The 23591-nt window shown below is 45.0% G+C and overlaps 2 protein-coding genes across 2 annotated transcripts in view; one reads left to right on the top strand and one right to left on the bottom strand.

Moving 5' to 3' along the window:
• The window catches only part of TG (thyroglobulin), a 273399-nt gene that overhangs the window by 36721 nt on the left and 213087 nt on the right, over positions 1-23591 (bottom strand). The window contains exons 42-43 of the mRNA XM_008001584.3: positions 5880-6044; positions 4712-4879 (exon numbers count right to left, since the gene is read on the bottom strand). Of these exons, the coding sequence (XP_007999775.3) occupies positions 4712-4879; positions 5880-6044 (333 nt within the window). The remainder of the gene's footprint in view (positions 1-4711; positions 4880-5879; positions 6045-23591) is intronic.
• SLA (Src like adaptor) overlaps positions 1-23591 on the top strand; it is a 65699-nt gene that overhangs the window by 1572 nt on the left and 40536 nt on the right. The gene's annotated exons all lie outside the window — the stretch shown is intronic.

Here is a 23591-nt window from a genome sequence, read left to right as displayed (position 1 = left end):
TCCCGCCACCTGCCACCCCCGTCCCTCCCCCACCCTGCAATTGGGGTCAGAGGCCTGCAGTGGAGACTTGGCTTTCCAAAGGACTAGTTAACTGACCTACAGACATCTGGTAAACCCATTAAGCCTTTCTTTCCCAGGAAAAAAGAATGGTGTAAAATACTGGTTCATGGTTCCCTACCTCACAGCCATACAGTTGAAATAAAGTAAAGTAAGAGCATGAGTTACTTCACTTAGGCTAACCCCCAAGGCTATTGAAATTTTAAAATTATAAATAAATCAATAAATGACTATAGAAAAAAAAGAATGTGGGTAGAATTGGAAAGCCCTTATTCTAGCTGGGTTTGTGTACATTTCAGTAGCCAGCACACCATTGATGGTAGACAGAAGGCTCTTGGAGGAAAGCCTGGCTTTTCCCAGAGTGCTGTCATGGGAAGAGGATACTTTGGAGGCAGATAGACCTGGGTTTTAATTCTGGCTTCTCTCTGAAAAATAGCAATAATAATCCTCACCTCATAGGCTAATAGTTTTGAGGGTGATTATTTCATTGAATACTTCTGGGTTAGGGTCCAGCACATAGTCAGTTCTTCATAATTTCATTCATTCATCCTAGTGAATGTTTACTGTGTGCCTGTTGTGTGCGACATGTCTAGCAGAACTAGACACATTTCTAGGCACCAGAGATATAGCAGTTTCAAACATTCTGGTTGGGGAAGAAAGACAATAGACAAATACATAATATGGCAGGAGGTCTGAGTGCTGGGGTAGGGTGCAGGATGTAGGGATAGAGAAGGCTGGGGATATGGCTTCCCTCTGAATCCAAGTGGTCAAGCAAGGTCTTTCTGATAAGCAGACCTGGAAGGAAGTAAGGCAGTGAGTTATCTGGGAAGAACATTCAAGAAGAAAAAACAGCAAATACCAGGACCCTGATGTGGGATGTGCTCAGCCTATTTGAGAAACTCTAAACAGACAAACCAGTGAGCCAGGAGGGAACAGCAGGAGTTAAGGTCAGAGAGTTAACAGGGGTCACATCAAATAGGCTCTGGCAGTTAACAGAAGACTGGATTTTTCCTCTGCATGAGAGGAGGCCACTGGAGAGAAGGCTTGGAGCAGAGGAGTAAAATGGTCTGACTTATAAAGGGATTGCTCTGGCTACTGTGCTTCTCATAGATTACAAGAGGCAAGGCAGGTGCAGAGAGACAGTTGGGGGCTACCACAAATATCTCAAATAAAATGGCTGGATCAGGGTGATAGTAGAAGAGGTAGGGGAGAGGGGCTTGGATTTGGGATACAGTTTGAAAATACAGCCAAATGGATTTGCTGATAGAATGCTGGTAGGATATGAGAGAGCAGTGTCAGGAATGACTTTTGGTTTTGAGCCTGAGTACAGAAGGATGAGTTGTTTAGTTGCCAAGTTGTTTACTGAGACGGTGAAGACTACAGAAGAACATGCTGGTTGGGGATGGGAGCAGAGGTGGAATTGGCAGTCCACTTTGGGTGTGTTATGGATGAGACACTATGAGATGTGTAAGTGAAGATGTCAAGTGGGCCATTGGCTAAACCAGTTTAGAGTTCAAAGGAAAAGTCCAGGAGGAATAAATCTGGGTGCAGACACATGTTTAGGAGATGACCACATGCAGTGTCACTGAGCTGTGAGCTGGCTTCCAGTCCCACTGTCACGACTCTCCTCCTGCAGGCAGTCCTCCTCACCAATCAGCACCTAGATGAGTTCTTGGTAGGATACAGGCTCACAAAATTGCTCAGTGGCTTCACTAACGCATGTCCCAAGGGAATGAATGAAAAAGTGAAGTCCGAAAGGAACTGTCTAACCAATGAACAAATGTGCTAGGGGAACACTGCCCTGTGGTTGGTATCTGGGATGACCGCCATGGAGCAGGGCTAGGAGCTGCTCTGCTGTGCCCTTAGAGAGGTTTCTCTATTTGGGGGTACCCTACTTCAGTGCTGACTTCTCCAGTCAGGGCCCTGTTTGGCAGTAAGCCTCCTGCTGGTGGCCCCATCTTTCTTTGCGAGTGAGCAAAGTAAGTTTTCCTTAAAAACCTTAGAGGGAAACTCAATGAGAAGAATGCAAACGCATCCTTGAGTAGAGATCCCAGTCCTCTGGATTAAGGTCCCTGGCTGGACTGGTTAAGGAATTCAGGACAAAATTAGGAAACTTCCAGACACTCCTGGGACTGTGCTTGAACCAGGGAAGCCCAAGGCAGCCATGAGCCCCCAGTTATCTCTCTCACAGTGAAAGGGTATAATCAGAAAACATGAGCCTGAGCTACCCTCTGAACACCATGGCCCCAGATCTGCCAATAAGAACCACCCCCTCACCCTCCCTGATGGATGGCATTTCCACTGCATTGGGAGAGGTCTGGGAACTAACCACAGGGCCTCTCTCCTCCCTAAGTCCATCAGCCCTTTCTAAACTGATCCCAAGATTCCTGGGAATATAAAAGTAGTTCTTCCTCTCTTTCAAAAGTCGAAGATGGCCATGAAAAGTTTTCAGCACATGGACCAAAGAACCAGAGCTGTGAGGAAACAATGTCTTCTGCACAGAGACTGTGCATTCCTTGTATGAGGGTATCAAATAAAGAGGTGAGTGGGAAAGAGTCCCTGGTCAATGGCCAGCTCCATCCCCGTCTGCTCATGCCTCAGAGTACTGTCTCCAGGGCAAGGAGTGTTTAGGGCAGCAAAGGAATACTAAGATTAGAACTTCCATTTCTTTCTCTTGCTTTAACATTCTTTTGATTCAATAAAGCATTTATAATAATTCAGTGTATTAGTACAGGAATACACATGTATATAATTTATACTTAAATAACTAAACTTACTATTTCTTAACTGATGAGGAGCTTGATCAGAAGCAACTTGAAGATCCCTGTTTTAGAGACTACAAACTCTGAGGCAGTGGAGGAGAGTGGCACATTTTCAGTGATTCCTGAATGGTTGTCTTGTCCAATAATAAAGTCTCAGCCCCTCAGGGTAAAGGCTATACTGCATATGAGTGCTTGGCAGAAAAAATGGTGAAATGGTTCAGGTATAAAAGGTATTTCTCCCTGGCTGTGAGTTAGTTAGATGAAAGCTGAGGGTGACTAAGTTTTACTTGACACCACCCCCTTGCAACACACACACACACTCACACATACACCCTCAGAAAGAACTCTATCACTGCTCACATGCCACACCCGCCTTCCAGATAGGAACCTTCAGAAATCAACTTCATATGCAAACCTCACCAACCCTGCTTCTTTCTCTCTCTCTCTACATACACATGCACACATAAATATATATCATATGTAACATATTATGCATGTGTGTATATATACAGCAATAGTAATAATAGTAATAATTCATAATACTCTTTCTCCAGAGGAGAAATGTTAACTGCATGTTGTGAATCTTTTCACTGTGTTATCCTTCTATGCAGAAAAACATACAAATACACACATTTCCAAATATAAAGATACATACAGGTGGGTTTTTAAAAATATGAATGCTATCTTAATTTCATATTCCTCTACATATTTTTTTGTCATTTTACAATGTGTCACAGGCTTCCCTTAAGTCAGTAGAGATAAATCTAGCTCATTCTTTACAACATCTGCATAATATTTAATAGCTTGTTTGTATCTTAATTTAGTCAACCATTTCCCTATTAATGGATACTTGAGTTGCTTCCAATTTTTTGCCACAAAAATCAATGCCACAATCAATCAATAAACAATGCAATGCGATACTCTTGTATATATATCATGTAAAACTAGAGCTTTTATTGCTGTAGGATAGAGTCCCCAAGGTGAAATATATTACCCAAAGGAAATAGGATTATCCAAAGGAACTCAGGATCCTGTTAAGTTGCGATCATGATTTAATAAAATCCCGATTAGACTACCTTATACTCAACAGAGCCAACAGAGACCCACATTGTACATGTGTAGGGAAAGGTGCACTCCACCTACACCCAGAGTTGTCCTCTCTCTGTGCTTTATGCACACTGGGCTTCCCCTCCTCAGGCTTGACCACCTACAAGGCTTTGGCCAAGAGTAGCTTGTCCAAGGCAGGGTGGGGTGGGCAGAGGAGCATGTGCTCGGTCTCTTCCAGGGTTAGCCACATCCTAGTGAGTGACTGTGACTGCTGGTGAGAGCAGGAACTGTGCATTCAAGCAGAATGCAGACCTCACAGCTCACTCCCACTTTGCTGTGCCTCCAGCAAGCTGCACAAAGCTGCGTGTTTGCCAGGTGCATGGTGCATGCTCTCTTTACTAAGAAATTTAACTTGGAAGGCTGGTGCTTCAGTGTCTTTTTCAGGATTGGGAAAGGGTGATGATTTAACAAGAGTCCCTTCATCCCCCCGCCTCATTGTCTCTCAGTTCTCAGGACAACAAGCATCCTCCATGAAATACGGGTGGCATGGCCCAGAACATGGGTATTCTAACTTGCAGCCCTGAGCTGCAGAGCTTCTGGGTCAGCTCCAGTTTTCCCCAGTGATTTATTCACAGCTGTAATTTGTGGATGTGCCTGTGTTGCTCACTATCCCGCAAGTGTCTAATTTCTGAATCCCCCCATTACTACTTCCTAAACTCACGTAAGCATTGCACACAGTAGTTATTCAGCAATTGGTCAATATCTCTTGATCAAGTCAGACATTGAGGTCCAGAGCCCTTAGGAAATGCCTGGCTGGAGACATCCGAGGCCCTCTCCCTGCCTACCTTCACAGCCTTTGCTCTGTTGATGAGCCCGTCGTCCTGAGAACTCCCGATGAGCAGATCGACCTCTGCCCGTAAAGACCTCTTCAGTGCTCTGGCTGGAGGCTCACGGAGGAACTGGCCATCGATCACAGGACCCCAGTAGTGGAAAGGGCCACTCACGGCCAGGAGCTACATTGGATACAACAATAATCAGTTGTCCTGGAATAATCAGTTGCATTGCTTTGCATAAAGAGGTCTTAACCATACTGAATGCCAATGCTGGTTATACATCTGGGACTCTACTGGGAGAAAATGACCAGGACAACTGGCAGGCAGGACACCATGTGACAAAGTCAGGGGCTGGAAGGTGAATGAATCTCACTCTCAGCAATGATAGTCTCCAGGGGAGCATCCCAGAGGTAATAGCAGATCCCCAGCTAGGGATGGGAAAGCCTGAGCCTGTAGGTGGGTGAGGAAGTCAGGAGGAGACAGTGGTTGAAGAGGAGGCAGTGACTCTGACAGGTGAAATTCACCAGCTCCAGTTATGATCAAACTAGCCTACACTGAGGGGAGCTGAGGATAAGACCTGCTCCCATTCTGTGAGTCCAGACTCATTGCTAAGGCAATCAGACCATCAATTGCAATGACAACAATTATTCCTGCTAGTGTCCCCTTCATTAACGTGAGGGCCAGCCAGAGATTTGGTCTGCAAGCAAGAACTTTGCATGCTAGAAAGGGAACACACAGCTATCCCATATAAGGGTATGAAGTGACTCAAATACACTGCCATCTGTGAAGCCATGTCTGCAATGCTCAATACATGTAGCTGTGACCTGTCAAGGGTTTGGTCGCCTGCCCACCATGGTCCTGGCATGAGGCCAAACCCTTCACATGTGTTACTTCATTCTCTCCTCCTACTCTATAAGGTCTGTATAACTATTCCCAGGTTATAAATAAGAAAGACAAATTGCAGAGGCATCTGTCTACCCTCAGTAACCATGTTTAGACTGTTGCAGGCTGTGGCGCATGCACGGCTCTGGGGGTTAGGGAATGTGAGTTCCAGCTCCAGCTGGTCATCAGCCTCATGTGTGGTATGGCTGGGGTGGGTCACACTTCCTTTCTAGGTCTTCATTTTCTATTTGTAAAGGACTAGAGAATGTCTCTTTCCAACTTGTACTTGAGTGCTCACCTTGGTCTGGGCGTCATTGAGGATATTGGCAGGCTTTTGGCGGAGGCAGGACACCACTTCTTGGCTGGATGACACAGGGCAGCTGACCTCCTTTGCCAAAGCAACTGCCTGCTGCTGAGCCCTCTCGTGGCTGATGATGGCGGCTGGGGAGAGTGCGGAGCCTCCCTGGAAGAGAAAGCAGGCTCAGGGCTGATGGTCCAGATCATCTCCTGTCCCTGCTCACCTGGAGCCCTTAGTGCCACATCAGGGTTCTGCATCCTTCCTCCAAGCTTGGGGGTCCCAGGACCCATTCTGGGGATGCACACAGTGGGGAGGTCAGGACTGGTCAATGGCATATCAGCATGCAGTGTGATATTGAACAGGTGTCTCTCTAGGCCTCAGTTTCCTAGCCTGTGAAGTGAGGGTGCTGCACAAGGCAACCTTGTGCAGGTTGGCTGTGCAGATGAATTTGTATAAAGAGGCAAAGGGCTGATGGTTCTTTAAGAGGACTGGAGATCAGCAAAGTCCTCTGGGAAGAGAACTCTGCAAAGAAAGAACCATCTCCCACCAGCCCCTCCTGGGGGCTCATTAACTAGCAAGCTTTACTGACTCCATTAAGATGGAGCTGGACTTTAAAATGGAAGCCCACCTAGGAGGTGATGAAAACACAGTCTTTGTAAGGGTAAACTGCTTCATCAAAGTCAGGGTACTCTCTGCTAAAATGACAGGTTTCTCACTTTGGGAGGACAAGGTGGGCGGATCATGAGGTCAGGAGATTGAGATCATCCTGGCTAACACGGTGAAACTCCATCTCTACTAAAAATACAAAAAATCAGTTGGGCATGGTGGCGGCGCCTGTAGTCCCAGCTACTTGGGACGCTGAAGTAGGAGAATGGTATGAACCCAGGAGGCGGAGCTTGCAGTGAACTGAGATGGCGCCACTGCACTCCAGCCTGGGCGACAGAGTGAGACTCTGTCAAAAAAAAAAAAAAAAAAAAAAAAAAGACAGGTTTCTTCTTTCTAATAATGTAAGTGGTAGAAGCTGGGTTCCAGGAAGTTCATCTCTGCCTGGACTATTGGTAGAATTGGGTCATCTGCCCCGGGAGGAACAAACGAGCTGAGTGGGGTCCTGACCAGTGTGCAGTTCCAGGGCACATCTTCCATGGGGCACCCCGTAGCTCAGACACTGGCTGCCCACTGAAGAGACATGGATAACCAGGGGAGGCAGTGGTGGCAATATCAGTGCCACTGCTCTTACCGCTGCTACTGCCACTGATGGAAATAATAGCAACCACTGTGGATTGAGGGCTTCGACAAACTCACTCTCACTCAAGAGGTTCCCTATTTCAACTCGTTGGATCCTCACAGCAATTGTGTAAGTCGGTTGCTCTTACTGTCCCATTTAACAATTAAATAGGAGGCAGGGCTGGGATCTGACCCCAGTGGCCCTTTCATACACCTGGTAGGTTCCTGACGAAAGGTGGTGGCACTGTTGTTACAATGATCTCTGTTTATTGTCAAGCTCAAGAAGGGGCATTTGGCTAGGGTCAGAGGCAAGGCCGGACAGTCAGAATCTCAGCCAGCGGCAAGGAAAAACACAAGTGCGTGAAACTGGGGGATCCTGGACATGGCCACTGTGAGACCTGGTGTCAGAGGAACTTTTGTAATGGCTCTGGGGTTCTCAGAACAGGCCTGGCAACTAGGTCCATCGACTCCAGAAAGGGCTGGGAGATATACGTGGTTTTCTGTCCTTAACCGCTTAGACAAACTCAGAGTCTCCTGGTCCTGCTTTAAAACAAAGCAAGGCTCATGTGCTACGTGATCTCCAGCCAGTGGCTCACTCTGCTCTCCAGCGTTTTTACAAGAGAGAGAATCCTAACTCCCAGGATCCTGTGATAAGCAGCAGCAATAAAAGTAAACTACTCAGCCAGGCCGAGGCCTGGAATTCAATGACTCAAGGAACAAGGGTCAATATGATTTAGCCTATTGTTGAGTTCTTGTGCCCTCAGGTTTATTTTTCCAACAGTGAGCAGGGCAGCTTTTCTGAGAACCACTGGGTGTACTTTAAATTAAAAAAGAAAGAAAGAACACACACACACACACACTCAAAATATTCAAGCTCAAAACTCCGTGTTCTGAAGAGCAAACTGCAGAAGGGCCCACAGGCAGGCAGAGAGGAGATGTGAATGTCAGGATGGGGCCCTCTTTGACGTTTTCAGTATTTTCTTCGGCTATAAAAAGCCAGGGATCCTGACATGGTGAGGAAGTGGTTAAAGGCATAAAGGCATGGGTCACACTGATATTGCAAGATGGCTTACAGAACTTTTCTTTCTCTGAAAGTATGTTGTTTAAATTGATCTTTCGGAAGGAAACCTTTTTCACCATGGAAAATTGGTGTGTAAGCAAGCCAACGGTTGACTCGGCCTTCATTTGAAAGCACTTCATTAAGACAAAGCACTCAGGGGCAGGAGGGGAGTTGCTATGCAGAGGTGTGCAGAGAACATGGGATCGGGCCAGAAGGGCTCGGTTTGAACCCCAACTGTGTCACTCCCTGGTGAAGTGGGCTTGGGCAAGTGACCATCTGTGATGAGAACAATCAACCGTACTTTACAGGGTTGCTGCAAAGATGCACGAGGCCAGGTAGGTGAAGGAGCGTGTCCTCTGCACAGCGGGAGCTGTGGCTGCACTGTGGTTAGTGCAGTGACATTCATGGGACCCCACAGGATGTAAAGGGATCAGGTCTTCTCAGTCCGCTCAGGCATGCCTGTAGGTCCGTAGCCCTGGGCTCTGGCTTTATCTAAATCTGACCTAGCTATTCAATGGCGAGGAGTTTCCGCTGGTTGTTGTTTTTTTAACTTTAAAAGTAGTTCAGGTCAAAACCACAATTGCTGACCGCTGCTTTTTGTTCCTGGGGCCTCCGACCATGGTGAGGTGCCTTGACCTCAGTTAGTCACTGTAGTTGCTTTGGAGCCAGGACCTGCCCCTGCCCAAGCACACATATCCACACACACAGCCACAGATGAAGACACACTCACGCAATCAAGGAGTTTATGCTACTGCTTCTCAGAGGATCCTGGGAGTTAGAATTCTCTCTCTCTTTCAAAAATCCTGGAGATCAGAGTGAGCCACTGGCTGGAAATCACATAGCACAGGAGCCTTGCTTTGTTTCAAGGCAGCATCAGGGGGCCTGGAGTTTGTCTAAGTGGGTTAAGGACACACACAGATACCGACGGAGACATACGCTTACATGCACAGCCACACAGCCACAGATGGAAACACACACTTACACGCACAGACATGGCCACAGATGGAGACACACAGTCATAGATAGGGACACACACAGAGCTACGCAGTTACACACACAGATACCCGTGGTCACATAAAAAACACAGGCATACACTCACAGACACAGGGAGACCCACACTTAGAAACACACACAGTCACAGAAACATCCAGCTACAGAAAGAAATATATACCCACACACATAGACACACACTCACATAAGCGCAGAAAGACACAAACACACACAGTCACGGACACATAGACACATACTCAAAGACACACAGACACACCCAGACACCTACAGATAGACTCATACACTCAGACACATACACACAAACACACACACAAAGATGCCCTTGTTGAAATGTTGAAAGTTGCCCTTGTTGAAATGGACCCTGTGGCATTTCCTGGGAGGAATCCCTCAGGCAACCTCCCCAGAGCAGCTCCAATAAGCAAAGCAACAAGGAGTGGGCTGGGCAGCTCCCCGGACAAGCAGGAGCTCTGGCGGCTCTGCCCTGGGGCATCCGTGCATCAGAGGGTCCTCTGGATGGACTCTGCCTCCCTCCTGGCACCTATCCCACTTCTCAGCCCCTCCCTGGAATGTGAATCCTTATCTACAGTGGTGTCTACCTCACGGGGAGAGGGGAAGGATGGGAAGCCCAGTAAGCAGGTGCTCAGTGAGCTCCTTATCCATCAGGCACGGCGTGGAATCGAGGAGTTAATTCCTACAAAGCTCTTTCAGCAGTGCCCAGCACAGATACAACAATGAAGACGAGGATAAACATTTAAGTAGCACTTCCTGTGTGCCTGGCATTGAATGCGGGCTGTACGTGTAGAGCAACCCCGGGAGTTGGGTAACAACAGTATTGCTCTGTACCTCTCAGAGCAACCCCGGGAGTTGGGTAACAACAGTATTATTTCAACTTTAGAGGAGGCTTCAGGGTAGAGTTAAAGCCACTTTCCCAGAGTCTCAGAGCTGAGGGTGACAGAGCCAGGATTTGAGCCCAGGCTGCAGGCGCCAGAGCTCCATGTTCTAACCAGTGTGTCATCTCATGCTTGTGGCGGACAGTTCCTTTCTGTTCCCATGAGAGGGTGAGGCCAAAGCAAAGTAAAAAGCTCATGGCTCTTGTTCCAGACAGACTGGTGTTTTAATTCCAGCTCCTCCCACGGCCATTTTGCCAATTTCCTTTGTCTTTCTGAGCTTCCAGTTCCTAATCTGTAAATTGCAGATATTATGAACAGTGTTCACAGAGTTGATGCGCAGATTGAAGGAGACAATGGAGGTAAAATGCCCGATGTGTAATTTGCACTCAAAGTTGGTTGTACTCATCATTAGGAATGTTATTATTCATGATTTAATGCCTGCAATGTAACTTGATGAAACTCGTCATTACAACCCAGGCTGATGGGGAGCAAGTCCCTTGCACTGTCTGACTTGGGGGAAGGTGCCTCTACAGGCAAAGCCGCTGTGGAGCTGGCAAACTTGCTTCCCTGTGGTACCACACACGGGCCAAGGTGCTTTCTTGCCCACTCTCATGATTTATTTCCTGCCACAATACTATGAAGTTAAATCAAGTAGGAAGGACTATGTCTTTTCAGGGAGAAATTCTCTGCTGCACAGAACCTGAACCCAGGTATTCCAGCTCCAAACCCAGGGTTTCTGTCTGCTTCTCCTGGGAGAAAGCAGATGTGTGACTTCTAAGCCCTGACCAGACAACTGGACCTCTAGAAACTTAACAATCTCTAGCTGACTTATTGAATGCTGGCTTATTGAAATCAATTGCCAAGTATTACCTGAGAGTTATCAACCTTGTATTTCTTTTGACTCTATTTTATTCCAGGCAAAGTGAGTCACAAACAAGCATACGTCTCAAGCCCCAGTTAGGTGGATGCTTTTTAAAAATGTGTACTATATCCAGCAGGACATACATACTGGTGGCCTCCAGATGAGCTCTGTGCAGTCATCAGCAGGAGTGAGCCAAGAATTCTTGTGCTTTGGGGATTCAGGGGAGGGAGGGATTTCTGGGCACTAGGGTGGCCCAGAGGAAGCTGCAGAGAATCACTAGGACTTGAGTGGATCTCTATGAGAGGAAAGGAATGGGAGAAGCAGGGTGGGTGACCATTCTGAGGGGGAGTGGGCAGGGATGGCAGTGGGGTCAGAGGCTGATTACCAAAGGAGTTATAGATAGGAGCTGGGTCCTAAGTAACCCGGCAGCCCCAGGACAGGGCCTGGAACTCAAAATAAGTATTGCATGAGTGAATGAATGACTGTATGAGTGAGGGAGTGAAGAAATGAATGAATGGCAGGCAGATGGACCAGTGACTTCTAAATGAAGAGAAGAATTTCCATAGAAGTGTGGTGAGAAGTAAACTTCAGAAGTCATTAAATCCCAGACTAAGTAAGAGATGTGATTTAGAAGGCACCAACCCTGGGACACAGAGCAGGTATCCTTCAGGCAATGGGCAATGAGGAATCCATAAAATCTTTTAAATGAGGTATGACAGAAAAGGCTTGGGAATTTCCTGTCACTGGATTCTTTGTCTTTGCATTCTCAGTGCTGAAAATGGTTGGTAGTGCTCAGCAGGCCCTCAGTAAAGGATGGAGCATCAACACCTCCTGAATGTGAGCTTCTGACGGCAGGGGTTGGGAGGTAGTTATTCCTCTATCCCCAGAGCCCAGCACAAAGTGTGGAACACTGTATGTGGAACAGAAGAGAACTGGAATGAATGGCAGGATGGTGGCTCAGCCAGTTGACTGTGGGATGGACTGGAGCAGTGAGCATCTGAGGCAGGGAGTCCATCGGTGACTTGTAAGGTCTAAGGATAAAGGGATAGTGAGTGACCCAGAGCGCCATGTCTCTGCCCTCGCACCGACCTCTCCTGGGAACTCACCCACACCTGGAAGGTGCCACCAAGGTGTCGTGGGCCAGCTTAATTGCGGCATGCTATTGAGCAGCCAGGACAGCTTAGGGAGAGAGTTCTGGAAGCTAAAGCACAGATGGACTTTTTTGTAACATCTGAGTTTATATTTGTATTCTCTTGCGTGTTTTCTACACTAAAATCATCTTCTTTTCTTGATCCCTAAAAGCCTGAGTTTTACTCTAATTTGTAATACTTCAGTTTTGGCAAAACTTACATGAGAAGGACGATAACTAATACAACTTTCATCTTGAAATCCCAGTCTTAGGGCAAAAGATTGCACTTCTCTTTTCTTCTTAGAATCAGAAGTTCTTGGTTTCACTTGGTGAAAGCCCGTGGAATTTGGGTGAGAAAGGGAGATGGTAGCTCAACCCTTGGTCAATGTCCTTTGAACATCAGGCTAAGGTTTCACTCTTAATTTCCTAAAAGGCATCAAAACTACCTGTTGGTAAAGTCATGATCTAGGGGACAATCTGAAATGTAGGATTTGAAGGAGGCCTAGTGAATGCTATTCCTTCTTTCTTGTATAAAAAGTGCATGTGTGTGTGTTTACTTAAGGGAAAGCAGAAAAGACTTAAACATTTATAAGGCACCTTCGAAGGGCCATGTCATTTATTCACGTTTTCTCTCATGATCTCCAAAACAACCCTCTAAGTGTAATATTATAATCCCTATTTTACAGATAGAGAGACTGAGGCCTGGAGTGGGTAGGTAATTTTTCCAAGGTCATAGAATTGATCAGTAGCAGGGCTAGAATTATAAAGATTTCATCGTTTCCCACATACTGTGCTACCTACCCGAGAAAACAGCAATCACTAAGCACATTGCAGACCCTTATTTTCCATCCATTCATGAGTGGCTGGTGGATGGCGACTCATAGGCAAGGTTTTTGCAAGGGTGGCTGGGACAGCAAGAGGAGGAGGAGGAGGAGCAGGAGGGGAGTTTAGCTTCTCCATCACAGGATTGCCATAAGGCTCAAAAACACACCATGTCACATCTGCAGACTGAAAAGTCCTCGTGAGACAAGAGAAAGTCTATCCCAAGTTGCTTTGATTCACGTGTACACCTGTGCTGCATTCTGCTTAAGACAGAGCTCTCGCCTCTATTGGCTCCTTTAAACTCCCACTACCATCCTAGGAAGTAGGAAGAACCAATATTACTGAAAACACTACTTTCTTAATCATTCTTTTGTGTATGGCCCACTTCATTTCAAGAAGAATTTGGGGTACACTGAAGAAACAATGTCTAAGAAGTTTAAAAACCTGCCAGTAGCAGGTGAAAGAGGTTAAGATCCAGGTTTTCTGGCCCCAGGTTTTTGTTTCCCATGATGCCGTGCTGTCTCAACAGCTGGAGGAGGCATCCAGTCCCAGGGCACCTCCTGCTGCCTGGCCCCACCAGGTTTATTTGAATAGTCTGACTTCATCAATCCACAGAGCCTTCTAACAATTCAAGGTGAGTGAATGATGGAGGAGTTCTATTGGCTTTTTATACTTTTCAGAATATTCTAACTTGTCTCCAATGAATTAATGTTAAATTTTTAATTAGAAAAAATTTAAATTACATTTAAAAGATGAATTCCACACTAAAATATAACTGATCCTTGTCAAGATGGAAACAGTCATTACAGCTTATTGTGTAAGCACGTCAGTGGACAGGTGACGTGGCCAAGTCCATTTAGAAAACCTTTGCAGGGACAATAAGAGGTGGGACAGAAATGAGACCCCTCAAGCCCCGAGGGAGGAAGGGGGTGGTTCTGGCTGAGAGAAGAGGTCCAGCAACAAGCCTTGCTCTCTTTACAGATCGGCACAAATGCAATCGTTTTCGTACTCTAGAAAAAGACTGTCATATACTGCTCTACATCCATCAGTGCGTCCTTAGCTTATTTAAAGAGGAAACAGAATGCCCTTTGCAATTTTTAAAGCAAAAATAGCAGTCCCCAAATAGAAAATACAGGTGAACAAAACAAAGAAAATTAAAATTACACATAATCCTCGCAATCAAAGAAAACCACTGTTACATGCTATTAGCTTCCAGCATGTCTCTTCCGTGTGTGTGTGTGTGTGGGCGCGTGTGTGTGTGTGTATACACATGTATTCAGGAAATACAGAGAGCATATTGTTTTTGAGCCCGTCTTTCCCCCCTAACAATCCATTGTCTACATCATTATGTATCATTACTTATTTATTTACAAGATTGTTTTCAACGCCAGCATGCTAATTAAATTTAGGATTTTAGGTTATTAGGGAGAATGTTACAGACAGGTTAGGGGCACCTGCAGGCCATGGAATATGATAGACTTGGATACAAATCCCAGTTCTGATTTGCAGCTGTTTGATTTGAGACTTTCTTCATCTGTAAGGAATATAACAATATTGGGAGCTTCCCCATTGGATTGTTGTACTAAAGAAATGAGAAAGTTTTCTGTAATGGTATGGTGCATTACAAACTGTAAATATTTAATAAATGATAGTTATTGTTGTCTCAGGCTTTATGATGTTACAGACAATACTGCAATGTACATCTTTATAGCTAAATCTATTCACATATCCATGATGATTTCCTTATGCAAAGGCATTATTGGGTCAAAAGGTATAGTTTTTTTTTTTTCATCAATAAGATAATAAAAATGTATTAACTGAGTTGTTTCCATGGCATTTTAATAGTTTCTCATTAAATAGCTGCCACATGAACATCTGTATTAAAGAAGAATGTTTTTGTTGTATGATAAACATTTATCTAGTATTTTAAGCTACGATTCTTGGTATCTATAGCTAACTTTAGGAAATTGTGTTATTGTGATATAATTCACATACCACAGAATTCACCCACTTCATTCAATGGTTTTTAGTTATAGTCACAGAGTTGTGCAATCATCACCACATCTAATTTTAGAACATTTTCATTATCCCACAAAGAAATCCTGTACCCATTAGCAGCCATTCCTCATTCTCCACCCTCACTCCCAGCCCCAGGCCATCACTAATCTACTTTCTGTCTCTATAGATTTGCCTATTCTGGACATTTCATATAACTGGAATCATATAATATGTAGCCTTCTGTGTCTGGCTTCTTTTATTTCATCCATATTATAGCAGGTATTAGTACTGTATTTATTTTCATTGCTGAATTATACTTAATTGTATAGAGAAACCATATTTTGTTTATCTACTCATTGGCTGGTAAACATTTGGTTTGTTTCTACTTTTTGCCAGTTACGAATAGTGCTGTTGTGAACAGTCATATACAAGTTCTTCTATGGATGCATGTTTTCACGACTCTTGAATGCACATGTAGGGGTGGAATTGCTAGGTCACATGAAAACTCTGTGTTTAACCTTCTGAGAAGTTGCCAAACTGTTTGTCAAAGTGGCTGCATTATTTTATATTCCCACTAGCAATAAAAGAATGCTTTTACTTCTTCATATCCTCAGTAACACTTACCATCTGATTTTTAAAAATTGTTATTATTATAGGTATCCTACTGTGTGTGAGTTAATGTCTCATTATGGGTTTAATTTGCATTTTGCTGATGACTGACTAATAGTGTTAAGAATCTTTCGCTGTGCTTATGGGCCCATTTGTACATCTTCTTTGGAGAAACGTCTATTCAGATCCTTTGCTTATTTTCAGATTGAGTTATTTGTCTTTTTGTTATTGAGTTGTAAGTATTCTTTATGTTTTCTTGGTACAAGTCCCTTATTAGATACATAATTTGCAAATATTTTCTCCCATTATGTGGATTTTCTTTTCACTGTCTTTGTGGCATCTTTTGCAGCACAGAATTTTTAAAATTGTGATGAAATCCCATGTATCTATTTTTTCTTTTGCTGCCTGAGGTTTGGTGTCTTATCTAAGAAACCCTTGCCTAGTGCAAGGTTTAGGAGTTCTGCCTTGCATTCTATAGATAGATATTTTACAATATAAAAACCTTTTTCTTTTTTTTTTTTTTTACAATGGACTGCTAACCTGTCCTACAGAGAGATTGTACCTTGGTATATTTTTATGCTTGCAAGCTTAAATAACCCACCAGCTGTGTCTACACATGGAGGAAAGAGAAGAAAAGTACCAAAAAGTAATGGGGAGCTGGTGTGCTCCAAGCACTTTATATGCTGTTCTCAGTTTGTGCTCACTAAACCTCTGAAGCAGGAAGACATGACTATGCCTCTTTTATTAAAGAGTGAGGCTCAGAGAGGGTAAATGACTTTGTCCCAAATCACCCACTGCTGGGGAATTGGATCCAGGCTATTTGTCTCCAAAGCCACGACACTACCCACCCTCTATGTGCCAAACAGAATCTGCACTCAACCTGCCTCCTACAGACATCTTTGACAGACACTGCGGTCCATGTGGTCTAGCTGTAGAACTGTCCCCCTTGCCTGTGGAGGCACAGTGTGGAGGCCTTCCCAGGCCCCTGTGGGGGAACCCTCTAAGGGTTCTCTCCCAGGCACTTCTGCTGGGAAATGGAGAGGACCTGAGCCTTGGCTTTGTCTCTTTAGTTCAGAGCCGGCACCTGTCATATTTTCCTACAGGTCTTGCAGACTTGACAAAATGCCTTTTTCCATCTGTTACAAACATGAAGTCTAATTGCCTCTGTCACCTTCTGGCTGTCAGAAGCCATCTAAATGCTTGGCACTTGAAAATTTCTGATTTCCCAGGCAAAGGTGTCACACTTTAAAAGTGACACCATGAGTGATAGCCGAGGCAATGGCTGCCCTCTTATTTCAAAGAGAATTTAAAATGCAGGCTCCTGAGCCTCCCTTCCATTGTCAATGAGCACTTCATACATACGCATGGGCATATGTTTCCTTTTAAAAATAATTTCATCATTATAGCTTGTAAAAGACCCTGACTGCTTCTTTCTAGTCATTTATTATTGCAGCTTTGTTTCAGGGCCCAGGAGAAGAGCTGGAGCAGTGGGGACTGCCTAGACAGGGGCAAAATCTCTTTCTATTTTCCTTCCAGTAGCCCCTAGACTGCTTCTCTCTCTCCATTTCTTTCCTCCTTTCTTTGCCTCCTCCCTCCTTCCTCCAGTAAATGCCATGGGCCAGCTCTTGACCAGCAAAAAGGACTCACCATGCCTGCCCTAGAAAACACAATGCGTGCAGAAAGTTCTGAGACACTGGTGGGTGGGAATGGCCTCATGAGCACAGCAGAGGGAATGGCATAGAAGGTGCCTGGGAGGGATCAGGGTCGTCTCTCAGAGGACAGCGCCACAGAAGGTACGGCCTGGGCTGAGTGACTAAGGTGGCTCCGTGCAGAGAGAGAGGAGCCGGGGGAAAACTGGGAACCACTGGGTGCAGACGGACCATCTGAGGAGGAGGTGGCTTCACTAGAACCTGGACAGGGCAGCAGGGCACTGGATGAGAAGGGCACACATGGGTCCCTGAGCCTGCTTAGATTCTGGAACCCACATCACACAATTCCAACATTATCCTCTTCAAATCCTCTTCAAATAAAATTATTATTATTTTAAAGAGATGGAGAAAAAAATAGAGAGACCACGGGCTTTCAGGTTGAAGAAATCTTACTGAATCTTGCACTGACAACTTAGTAATTGGCTTAACTCTCTGGGTCTCCATTTCCTCATCTGTAAAGTGGGTATGTGATATGTGGCATCAAGAGCATAGGCCATGGGGTCCATCAGCCCAGGTTCAAGTCCAACACCCCCTCTAACCAGCTATGTGTTCTTAGGAAAACTATTTGAAGTCCCAGTGCCTTAGTTTCCCCTAATATAAAATAAGGATGAGAATATTTACCTCATTCATTTGTTAAGATGAATTGATGAGATAACATGTAAATTGCTTACATGTTTCAACTTTACAATAAATAGTAGTAGCAGTTGTTAAAATCATGACTGATATTTCAAAGAGTTCTTGTGAAAATTAAGTAACAAGTTCAAAAAATACTTGATAACTGACAACTGTATAGTGCTTTACAGGTCATAAAGTATTAGCAATAATAAATAATGATAACTGACATCTGTACCATGCTTTACAGGTTATAATTATTTATTATTGCTACTTAAACAAAAATAAAATTTTCTAGTCTAAAAATGGCTTTTGGGATTGAAATGTTGTTTTGGCCAGAACTATTTCTATAGCAACTAGGCCTGCCTACTCATTGCTTTCCCTCCATGGCTGCCCCATGCGACTAAGTGTAATTTGTTGTGGCTCAGTGAGCACCGAAGCCAGTGCTGACATATGATTTCACACCCATCCAGTCGGTTATAACTGGATGACACTGTTTTAAATTACATCAAGGCTAGTTTCGAGTTTGTTTTTCTTTTGATAACAATGAGAGAAACCTATCATTAGAAAACAGTGTATGTCATGAAAGTATTAAGGCATCATAGAATGAGAACAGTAGAGGAAACCTTAATAATAAACCTTAATAAAAGTCACAATAATGCTGTTACAGATCCTACCCTCATTTTGTGCTGTTCAAGCACATTTAGAAGTGGTTGGGCAAGGTTTCTTGGCATTGTTGTTTAGGAGACGAAAATGCCAGGGCAGAGTGTTTAAGAGGCCTGACTCTGGTGATGTGGGGAAGCTAGCCGCAAAGGCCTTATCGCTCAATGTCCAGCTGCTGTTTCTACTTTCCCAGGGCCCACAGCCTGCTCTGCTGCAGCAAGCTAGTCGATCATCAAGATAATTCCATGGGCATCTGTGAGCTCCTCCTATCTGCCCAATGCTGCAGGGAATCAAAAATGATTAAGGCCTTAAGAAAGTTTGCAATCTATGGGAGAGAAAGATTTTCTTCTTAACTTGCTCCCTGTCTCTCCTGCCCTCTCTCCCTTCTTTCCCTCCTTCTTTCCAGTGGACCTTTGCTGGTTGCCTCAGGCATGCAAAGTGCCAAAGCTAGCTGTCAATAACTGGCCAAACAGATATACTCCCTGCCTTCTTGGAACTTATAGTTTTTGAAAGTCAGACCAATAGAAAATATAGGGAAGGTTGGTGTTATGAGACACCCTTGAAACAATTCCCTTCATGGGGCCTAACAACACCCAACACCACCAACACCATACACCGTACACCCTACACCATACATCATATACATGGGAAGACTTTGTCTTTTGTCTGTGTCCTTAAACAGAGTTCACAAGAATCTCTGTGCCCTTTACAGAAGATAGACTCTAAATTGGCACCAAGGGAAGATAAAATACATTTCAACATTCCTGGCTAGATTCCTCTTTGCTTAGAAATGAGATGCCTGTTTCCTCCTCTACATTTCCGTTGGAGCAGTGTTCTCTTGAGTGGGGCCTGTATGACAATCCACCGGAGGCAGGAAGGCTTACACAGGAGTGCAGCCACAGGAAGTGAGCAAAGAAAGCAACGTTGCAACCAACTGAAATTGGGTCCTGCTCAGAGAACTTCCCAACCTCTGGGAACATTGCTGACCTCTTCATCAACCCTTGCAAGGCTAAGAACAGTAAGGTCTCCCTCGATATGGAGGCTAGGTTCAGCAGAGAACTTCCCAACCTCTGGGAACATTGCTGACCTCTTCATCAACCCTTGCATGGCTAAGAACAGTAAGGTCTCCCCTGATGTGGGTCTAGGTTGAGCAATAACAGAAGAGAACAGCTTGAACGAATCAACATATCCCTGCAGCTCTTTGCAGCAGACAGCTGTGGTGGACAAAAAGCGGCTACTTTTTTTTTTTTTTTTTTCTTCTTCTTCCTGAGAATATTGTTAGTGCCAAAAGACCTCCCGAAGATTCTGATGACATATACATTTAGGCTCCACTCCAGCTGGAGAAATCAGCTCATCTAGATGGACCACTGATCCAACTTTGGAGATGTTCCAGAAACATAAACTTTTATCTCCAGAGAAACAATAGGGTCTGCTCTCCCCACAGATGGTTTTCATAGTTAGCTTATTGTCTTCCCCAGAGGTGAAAACTCACCATTTACAGTGTATGTACTTTAATTCAAAAGGCATAACCTTCATTTATTCTTTTATTGAGGGATAGTTATGGATCACATCTTTGGGGATAACCTCTGTGCTAGGCTACATGGTCATGGTTAGACATACTCCTGCCTTCCCAAGCTCAGGCTCCAATTTGAAAGGAAAGAAAAGCACCTCTATCTGGTGGTCCCCTCCTATGTGCCTTGCACTGGACCAGGTGGGCTGTACACATTATTATGTATGGATTCTCATGATAAAGTAGTATCAGAAACATCAATAGGCTGAGAGAAAGAATCAGAAAGCCCCACAAGATCACACAACTCCTAAGTACCTCAAATCCTCTCTTGCTCATTACTCCAATATGCAACGTGTCGTACTCCTATGATACAGATAAAACACCAAGGGGCCTTCTGAGAGGGGGCAATCATTGTTGGCTGAGAGGCATCTGGGAAGATGCATGGACAAGGTTAGCTCTGGGTTGGGTCTGAAGGGACCTGCCCCATGCCCTTGCAGGGGGAAAGGCATCCACACAGGAGAGGAAGGGCAGTGGTGAAGCGCATGAGGAAGAGGTGAGGGGCTTGTCTACAGTGCACAGTGGTAGGGGAGTTCCTATGGTGAGTGGGGCATGGAGGCCTTAAGTGCTGACATTGCCATGGGGCTGATAAGGAGGGTGGAGAACAGATTGATGAGCTTTGAATGCCAGGAAAGGGGTGAAGTGGATCCTGTGGGAAAAGGATGAAGATGGTTCTGAGTTTGGGGCAGCTGCTTGAGGAGGATGACTGCAGGGCCTGAGTCTTATTTGGAGACACAGAGCTGAAAGAGGATGGGAAGGGAGCATTGGCGGGGAGAGGTGGGATGTGGGAAGACCCAATGGGAGGCTAGTGAAATAGTGACAGCAAATTTCCTACTTCTAGAGCTCATGAGCCTAGGCCCAGTGGTGTCACTCATCAGCTGGGTGACTGGAGGCAACTAAGTTAAGCCCTATCAGCACCAGTTTCTTCAGGTGATGTCTAGATACATAGAATGAGTTGAAAGACTAAATACGTAATATAAGCAAGAGCCAAGTTGCATTTCCCCAAAATTCATTCCCTTTCCTTTCTGTCTGCTCCTTGAACACAAGAATTTCCAGCCCCAAACCTTTGTATCTGTTATGTCCTTTGCCTGGTGTTTTTTCCTCTTGATTTTCATATCAGAGTCACTCTGGACTCATTTCAAATGTCACCATTCTAAGGGGAGAGTTCCTCTTACTGTTCCCATGCCCTCAGTTCCCTTCTATGACTTTACTCATTTATTTCTCTAACTCCGTACCCAGAGCAATGTCTAACACATAGAAGGGGTTCAAAAAACTGTTATTAAATAAATTATTGTATGAGTGTGTCAGCACTCATCCAGCCACAGAGGGGGCAAAATTTTACTCTCGAGAACTTCTATCTTGTACGCGATCTTGAAGGTCATATAGTTTGATATGGGAATCCCATCAACAGTTTTATAGCACCAAGTGTCATGCCTTGCATTCAATCAGTGGTATTGAACTTCTCTAGTTTACACTTGGTTTTCTCCATTGATAGAAAGCTTTCTAGTTCCCAAGACTGCCTTTTCCTTCTTCCAAACTTTTGAATATTTATGTTGAAAGAGGAAAACAAATCAAGCTATGAAGTAGGAATGGAAATCTGCTCACACTGCATCAAGCTGTGACTCTGACCCAGCATGGGGCTTCAACATCACGTCTGCCGCATGATGCTGAATTGCCTTAGGAGCTCTTCACCTCCTACAACCTGGAACTCCTCTGAGACCTGAAGCTGGAGAAGTGGCTTTTTATTGTTTCCCTTGGGAAACCCATCAACCCCCAGTTGGAGAAATATAACAACTGGCTCCTGACAACATTAAGCGTGTAAAGCCAGTTTTTACATAGGGGAACATTTCACTTTAATAAAGGTGATGACCACAGCCTAGTACTTAACTGAGTGATTCTCAATCCATGCATGGCTGGCATTGTTGTTATTTGCCTATGGCCATTAGTCTTGGCCTGATAGCTAATTCTAATTAATTTGCAAAGTCCTCTGGAAATCAGCTGCTTCCTACACAGATGGTACTGGGTGTCTCTGTGAGTCCTAAAGCCTGACCTCCTGATAGTGTCATTCGGCCAGTGCGGCAGAGCCTGGCCTGACCCCATGCTCACACTTGACGTCCTTGGTGGGGGCATCACCTGCTACGTGTTTTTGTCTTTGCTTCTTGTGCTCAGTACATGGACCTAGAAGATCAAGCTTCTGGGATGGAATCTAATGTGGTCCCGCCATACCTCAGGGCCATGAAGTTCCCGTGTGAAACCAGGAGCCCTAGAGGTTTCCTGGTCTCCTCTCCTGGCCCCCTCCCTACCGACGTCTTTCTTTATACCCTGGGGTTTTGATCTGTGTGTCTGTCTCCTCTGCTAGATCAGAAACTCCCTGAGGGCAGGGAGGGATGGAGACACATTCATCATACACAAACTGAGAATTCTCTCCTTATCTGTCCTCTGAATATAGGTTATACATACACAAAATTTACAATAGATGTTGGCAAAATTAAGTAATTCAGCAAATACGTAATGAACACTGTTTTGTGCTGGGCTTGGAAAACAGGGATAAAGAGTTTTTGACTTTGAGCTCCTTGAGGGTAGGGCCTAGTCTTGCCTGGCACATGGTCCAGTTACATGCATAGCGTCTGGCACACAGTGAATGCTAACAAACGTTTGTTGAATGAATAACTGAATGAATGTATGGAGTATGAAAAGCATGCTTGAATAAATGACAATATTCTTGGAATCAAGACTTCTTTAGGGATTAGAAGAAAAAAGTGTGTGAAACACTGAGGAACAGTGTGGAAAATGGCTGGGAGAGGAATGTTTAGGGTGGTGGAGGAGCAGGGAAGACATGGAAGCGAACTCACAATACAATCCTCCTTGACTGGGCCTCTGTGGTAAGAAGTCCACCTCCTGCTCTTCCTCTATTTTCCTTAGGCAGTTCGTGGCTCACATGCTCCCACCCCAGTTCTTGACAGCAAACTGCTCCTCCTTTAAGATGCAGCTCACAGGCTGCCCAGACTGTAGCTTCCAAGCCGTAATTCCCTGGGACTCCTGAACAGATCGCAAACCATTTCCTCTTCTTGGGTTAAGTGTATGATGGTGGAGAGGAAGGATGGGTGACACAGCCACCCAAAGGAGCCTTGCTATACAGCAGGCTTCTGAGATGTGTACCAGGGAGCACAGGTAGACGTGCTGCAAAGCTGAGTCCACACAAAAGCAGGAAAACCAACTGGCCTCAGGGCAGCACTTTACAACCCAAGAAAGAACAACCTTCGCATGTGTCTTATTTTGGGATGGGTGTGATCCAGTGGTTCTCAACTGGGAGCAATTTTTGCTCCCTAGGGCACATTTGACAATTTCTGGGACATTTTTGGTTGTCGCGACTTGGAGGGGTGTGGGGTGCTCCTGGCGTCTAGTGGGTCAAGTCCAGAGATGCTGTGGCATATCCTCCAATGCACAGGCCAGCCCTGCAACTCCACCACACACACACACACACACACACACACACACACACACACACACCAGAGAATGCTCTGATTCAAAATGTCCAAAGTGCTGAGGCTGAGAA

This window comes from Chlorocebus sabaeus, chromosome 8, assembly GCF_047675955.1.
Source record: "Chlorocebus sabaeus isolate Y175 chromosome 8, mChlSab1.0.hap1, whole genome shotgun sequence".
Classification (NCBI taxonomy): Eukaryota; Metazoa; Chordata; class Mammalia; order Primates; family Cercopithecidae; genus Chlorocebus; species Chlorocebus sabaeus.
Note: the sequence above shows the minus strand (reverse complement) of the source record. Positions and strands in the feature narration are given on the sequence as shown.